This window comes from Hibiscus syriacus, unplaced genomic scaffold (assembly GCF_006381635.1).
Source record: "Hibiscus syriacus cultivar Baekdansim isolate YM2019G1 unplaced genomic scaffold, ASM638163v2 tig00012443_pilon, whole genome shotgun sequence".
In the NCBI taxonomy this organism is placed as follows: Eukaryota; Viridiplantae; Streptophyta; class Magnoliopsida; order Malvales; family Malvaceae; genus Hibiscus; species Hibiscus syriacus.
The window spans coordinates 1-6998 of record NW_024062277.1 but is presented as its reverse complement, the minus strand read 5'-3'; the positions used below and the strand labels follow the sequence as shown (position 1 = coordinate 6998).

The 6998-nt window shown below is 36.4% G+C and overlaps 1 protein-coding gene and 1 pseudogene across 1 annotated transcript; both read left to right on the top strand.

Moving 5' to 3' along the window:
• The first annotated feature begins 3008 nt into the window (after positions 1–3008).
• LOC120205410 lies at positions 3009–3762 on the top strand (annotated as a pseudogene).
• Positions 3763–5294: 1532 nt separating this feature from the next.
• LOC120205409 lies at positions 5295–5970 on the top strand (the record flags this gene model as incomplete). The annotated part of the gene is made up of 2 exons (XM_039205298.1): positions 5295–5471; positions 5562–5970. Coding segments are annotated over exons 1-2 (586 nt in total), but the record flags the coding sequence as incomplete, so codon positions are not given.
• Positions 5971–6998: the final 1028 nt, after the last annotated feature.

The following is a 6998-nucleotide window of genomic DNA, read 5'->3' as shown; positions in this document are numbered from 1 at the left end:
ACTTCTGTGTATCATTCTCTTCATGTTTCCTCTTTTAAATTTAGCCGGATCTTATCTTATGTTTCTGTCTATATGCAGAGATTCTTTCGCAGGGATTATTATGCATGGATTAATTCCCGTTACAGACGCACATATGATTTTAATGACTGCATATGAATACTGTTTAACTATGTATTTATGTATTTATTTATACATGCATTGCATTTTATCTAAATTTTTAATTTTCTGACTGCCGGGGGTTTTCCACGGAAGTTACTCTCAACCTGGCGTTAGGGGTAGCCTACTACCCTACCTCCCCCTTACCCCATACATATGGGAATTGGGTTTTGTTTTTGTTTGTTGTTTTGGGTGATTCACAAGATATCGAAAGACAAAACGATTGAATTACTTATACAGTTACACGTTCATCAGGACTCAGAATCATGAAATATAAAATCAAACAGGATCAATAATGTATACCAATATGAGTTCAACTTAGCAAAACAACGGAAACGTTACTTGCTAGAAGCCAGTGAGAACCCTCTTAATCTTGAGCATCATCTTGCTGCTACTTTCACGGCAGCGAAAACATCGTGGAAGGGAAGGCATCATCATCCAAGAGAGAATTCAGAAGCTGGAAAGCTTTAACGGGAAGCAAACATTACTTGCTCGAAGCCATTGCAAGGGCGGCTAAGAATAACGGCGGAGGCGGTGGCGTTTCACGACCATTTTTCACATGTATTAAGCTTAATTGACTGTTGAAAGCTTCTTATTAAGGCCCAAATTACGCAAAACATCAAAAGCAGTTGAGTAGAAGAGAAAAGTGAAGAAATTCAAAAAGGGAAAATGCAGCTTTTATGAAGAAATTCAAAAAGAAGAAAAAAAAACACCCAATGAAAAGTAGAGAGAGAAAAAGAAAAGGAAATATACAGATTCAAATAGGGAAAAGAGGACTGTTCAATGTACCTGAGTGTAATAGTGATAAAGAGTATATCAGAAGATGAAGGAGAAGAATAGCGTGGACATAGACATTTGAGCAGAAGCTAAAGAATTACTGTTTACAATACAAAGAAATAGGAGAACAACAAGAAGAAGAAAGAAGAAGAGGTAAAGCATTTAACGAGCCAGTTGTGTTGTTGGTAAAGTTGTTAACGTTGAGAGACTAATTTGTAACTAATCGATAACGTTAGTGATCGATTTATAACTTTTGAAACATCAGTGGGGAAAACAAAATCTACCCCAAACATTAGTGGCCAGCTGTGTAGTTTATCCTTACAACAAAAAGAAGCAAAAATCAACATTAAAAAATCAGGCACTTACTTGAAAATTATAAACTTCTCAAAGTGAGATTTTTTATGATTTTGAATTTGAGAGAAAATTTAGAGTTTGAAGTATGAGATTTGAAGTTTTCGGTTGGATTGCTTTTTCCTTTTGTTTTAAATCCATGTTCTTGACTTCAACCGATTCAAAATATTCTTTTAAATTGATTTTGGATTACTTTTTCTATTGATTTCGTACTGTTCTTTTTTCTTTTTTGATTGAAAGTAATCTTATTTTTGCTGAGGATATATATATTTGTCCTGTTTAAGTGTTTGATTTATATCCATATTTTTTTTAATGTTGCTGACTAGTAGTAACAGGATATAACGAGAATAACTGCTGTTATTGCTGTGATCTACCATTATCCATTATATTGTGGTCATGATCGACTGTTATTGTAGATCTATTTCACACCGTTTTGACAATAACGATGTCAGTCATTGTCGAAACCATGATATAACGGTTGTTATTCTACGACGAGTCTGCTATTTGAATCCCTGGTACCTATTTAAATCTCTCAGCCATAGCTAACCGCGTTGATCTAGGAGTTTATGATACCATGTTTTGGAACCGAGAAGCTGAATGTCACCTTTTTGCCATCCCCAAACTCTTTCGTTTTTGTAAACGGTATTGAACTTGTTTCCATGCCGAACAACATGTATATAAACCACCGAGGAAACTCTCTAAATCTTGTAGGTACTACAGCTCTCTTTGACATTCCTAATGCCAACAGAGATGGAGTCAGGATTCTAGTTCAGGGGACAAATTATAATTAGTAATAAAATTAGAAGGATCAAATAAAAATAAATCAAAATTTAAATATCTAAATATTTATTTATCGATATATATTTTTAATAATAAAAAAATTTGGGGGGAGAGGCAGTGGCCCCTGTAACTATACATTACTCCGTCACTGCATACTACTACTTTTGAAACTGTTTATTGTCTAAATGTTGGTGAAGCAACAGTGGCTAACGTGAATGATACTAGAATGTTTCGAACATGGTCCGACGATTTGCCTTATATCTTCGGAGCTACAGTCGGAACTACTCCTAGTCGATCTAATAACATCACGATGAAATACACCGAAGACACCCCAAGTTATACTGCTTCCGCTAGTGTTTACCCGAAGTCAAGAACTTTGGGCGATGATCCAATGATCAATATGAAGTACAATCTCACATGGAACTTTCCAACTGAAACTGGCTTCATCTACCTGCTTAGGCTCCATTTCTATGAGACTCACGTAGAAGTATCGGAGGAAGGTCAATGCGTCTTTGGCATATTCATCAACAACGACACTGCTGAGTATGTTGCCGATATGTATTGGAGTGGAAATAATGACATTCTGGTGTATAGAAACTACGTTTTGCTGATTCCAAGTGAAGCTCAAAGTAAGCAAATTTTATGGCTAGCTTTACATCCTAGCGGCGTCGGTTCAGAGTTTGCTAATGCAATCTTAAATGGTTTAGAGATTTTTCGACTCAAAAAAACAGACGATAGTCTTGCAGTGTCGATTCCAAAAGCTCGTTTGAGTCTTATACAACCAAAGAAGAGTAAAAAGATTTTGCCGCACATGAAAATCATTATTTGAGTTGCCTTGGGCTGCACGACAATATTGTCACTTTCCCTTACATTTCCTTTTTTTTTTGGAGAAAGGAAACCTTTCTTTTTTCAAAAGCAAAGCTTTACCAGACCAAAGCTTTACCATGGAAAAAAGAAAAACATCACCATTGCCAGACCGATTATGCCAGTGCTTTACATTGGCAGAAATCCAAGCAGCAACCGACAACTTCAATAATGCTTTTGTCATAGGGCGCGGTGGATTTGGTAATGTCTACAAGGGCTTCATCAAGGGAATAGAATGTGAAGTGCCATCAAGTGATTAAACTCCATGTCCCTGCTAGGAGGACATGACTTTTGGACAGAAATCCAACTGCTATCTAAACTTCGACCCATTCATCTCATGTCTCTGATCGGCTACTGTAATGGTCACAACGAGATGATTCTTTTCTATGAATATATGGCCAATGGAACTCTCTAATCACCTCTATAAAAGTGAAAAACACTGTGTCTTGGAAATGGATATTGGAAATTTGTATTGGTGCAGCCCATGGATTACATTACCTTCACTCAGGAGCAGTTGGTAGACTCATTCATTAGGATGTTATGAGCACCAATATTTTGTTGGATGAGAAATATGTGGCTAAGATATCTGATTTTGGCTTGTCTAAAATGGGTCCAATTAGCAAGACACATGTTCCACTTACAACAGTGGTAAAAGGAACTTTTGGGTACATGGATCCTGAATATTACAGGCGCCAACAATTAACTGAGAAATCAGATGTCTACTCATTTGGAGTGGTGCTATTTGAAGTGCTGTTCAGTCGACCGACAGTGAATTCAAATAGAATATTCGTAGATCAGTTTAGCCCACAGGAGTCGAAAGTGCATGGAGCGTAAGAGTATTGGTGAAACCATCGAGCCCTTCTTGAAAGGTATGTTTCACCAAAGTGTCTAACAACATTCGTCAAAATAACGAAAATTATATCCGTGAAGATGGACGCGAAAGTTCGTCGATGAATGATGTAACCCAAAGACTTGAATTCACTCTAGAACTACAAGAAATTTAGGATGCTGATGCTATAAATGGAGCTGAGTCCCAAGTCATTCAAGATATCGAGCTTTAAGCAATTTATGTAAGTTTTGAATGATATATGCGATCCCAATAATTAAGAAACAAAACTTATACAAATTGCTTAAACGATATCTTGATTGACTTAGCACTGAGTATCACTAGCTTCAAATATTTGTTCTGAATCTTCAATTTCTTGTAGTTGCAGAAGGATTTCAAGATTTTGGGCTATGTCATTCATCAGGGGACTTTTGCATCCATTTACATTAATTTCTTATTAATTTGTTATCACTACAATACTCGATGAATATGTTCTAGCAGATAAAATAGTTTGGATTGATGCCCAAAACGTTCTCCTTGTTGGGACATGGAGTTTAATCGCTTTAGTGTCACCTCAAATTTTGTCCCCATGATGAAGCCCTTGTAGAAATTACCAAATACACCATGAATCGTCCGATTTCTTATGAAGTAAAACTCTTGCATAGTTGGTCTGTCAATGGTAAAGCTTTTCTTCTTTCCATTGACTTTCAATTATAAAAAGAAAGACATTTATTCCACCAAAAAAAATCAAGGAAAATATCAGGAAAATTGATACTGTTGTCATGTAGCACAAGGCAGCTCCAATGATGCTCTTAGGAGGCAACGAACTCTTTTTGTGCTTCTTTTCGCTTCTTCAGAGGTATAAGACTTTAATCCGGTAGCAGACCTGGTACTGCAAGACTGTCGTCTGATTTGTTGAATCTAAAATTCCCTAAACTGTTTAGTTATGCATCACCGTACTTAGAGTTCGAACCAAAACGTTTGATAGGCCGTAAGTGTCACGGACCCGAGCTCAAGGTTGAGACCAATGCACACCAAGCTACCCAAGACACCCTTTGTTGGATTTTGGATTTATCCAACCTATTTGATATGGCCCTTCCTTTAGAGAATGTTGAAGAGCTCATTCACGTTGATTATTGTTAGAGTTTGACTCGAATTCAAAGTGAAACAAATTAATTAATATATACATATTGGGAAAGTAGAAACTCGGTTTGATTAAAAGTAGAAAACTTTATTAAATTAGATTTCTACTTTATTTAGTTTTCATTTGTAATCAAGTATCTATCCTTATAAATATATACTAATGGTCAGAGATAGAAATCAAGTTTTTTCTTTCGCCAAAATCCTCTTGCATTTTCTTGCTTCATACTAGTGAAATTCTTCTCCTCTGCCCGTGGTTTTTCCCTTTTGGGTTTTCTGTGTAAATCCTGGTGGTTATTTGTTTTTCCTTTTCGATCGTGTTTATTTGTTTGTCGATAATCATCGTTCCGATATTATAACAAATTGGTATAAGAGATTTGGGTTCAACATTATGGCAACAATGAAGTATGATATTCCGTTGTTGGATCGAAACACCAGGTTCTCGCTATGGAAGGTGAAGATTCGAGATGTTCTTGCACAGTTAGATCTCGACGATGCAATAGAAGGATTTGATGAGAAGCCGGTAACACAATGGACGAATGAGGAAAATTATAAGGATCGTAAAGCTCTTTCTCAGGTTCGTTTACACTTATCAAATCAAATTTTATAGGATATGCCGAAAGAAAAGACAACTTCGTGGTCGAAATTTGAGCAACTTTGCATGCAGAAATCATTGACCAGCAAGTTGCACCTAAAGCAACGTCTTTATTCGCTCAAGTTGGCAAAAGGTTTGTATCTTGAAGAGCAGCTAACCGCATTCAAGGAAACAATATCTAATATGGAGACTTTAGAAGTGAAGTATAATCAAGAAGACTTAGGAATGATCTTCTTATGTTCGCTGCCTCCTTCCTACTCATCTTTCAAAGTTACAATCTTGTACAGTCATGAAACACTCACTCTTGAAGAAGTTTACAATGGCTTGCACTCGTTTGACAAGATGAAACATCTTGTATCTAGTTCCAAGCCCCAGGAAGATTGTCTTGTGATGCATGAATCGACTAGCTCAGACAATGGGAGAAAAGACGAGCGTTCTTCTAATAATATTGGAAGAGTTAGATCAAAATCTTCCAACCAAGGTAAAACTTGTCACTATTTTAAAAAGAAAAGCCATGTTAAATCGAACTGTTACAAGTTGTAAAATAAAATCAAAAGAGAAGTTGCAGAGAAGAACTCTGGGAAATCTGGTGAGGATGGTATAGTAGAGGAGTACGATGACGGAGAACTCCTAGTTGCGACTAACTATAACTTTATACCAAGTGATGAGTGGATACTTACTCTGATAGTAGTTTTCATATGAGTCCTAATCATGACTGGTTTGCGACGTATGAAGTTGTATCTACAGGTGATGTATTTTTGGGAAATAATGTCCCTTGTAAAGTCGCAGGTATTGGCACAATCAAGATTAAGATGTTCAATGGGATTGTTCAAACACTTGTTTGTGAGACATGTTCAGATTTTAGTAGAAATCTAATTCTTTAGGTACTCGATTCAAAAGGGTACAAAATCCAGGGAAAGTGTAGCTATGAAAATTTGCAAGGACACTCTTGTTGTGTTGAAAGGCAGAGAAAGACTACCAAGTTTTATGTTCTAGGGTTCAACAGTTTTAGATAATGTAGTTGGTGTTTCATCCACATGTCAAATAACGTTGTTAAACAAAATAATCGTGGGCATAACGATTATGTGAAGCAGAAAGAGTTCAATTTCGTGAACGTAATGAATTTAAAGAAAGAAGTATCATTGATGATCGAGATCGTGATGTGCAGATATTGCTCGTGGTAAAATATTTGTGAGCAAAGTTGACACTTATGATAACCATGTCGATGTGAAGACTAATTTCAAGCCTAGAAAAATCTTGGATTCGGTCGGCGTCCATTACTGAAGATTACCCCTTTGAGGGGTGTTGTGGAAGAGGTGGAGAACTTGTACGTTGAAGTGAATAATTTTTTTGTTGAGTTGAGTGTCACATCGAATTTAGATGTTTTGTCTCGAAACCTTTGCACTTTCAGAATTCGTGTCAAGGTAGAGATTTGTTATAGTTTGACTCAAATTCAAAGTGTCACAAATAATTATATAAATATTGGGAAATTAGGAAACCCAGTTTGAT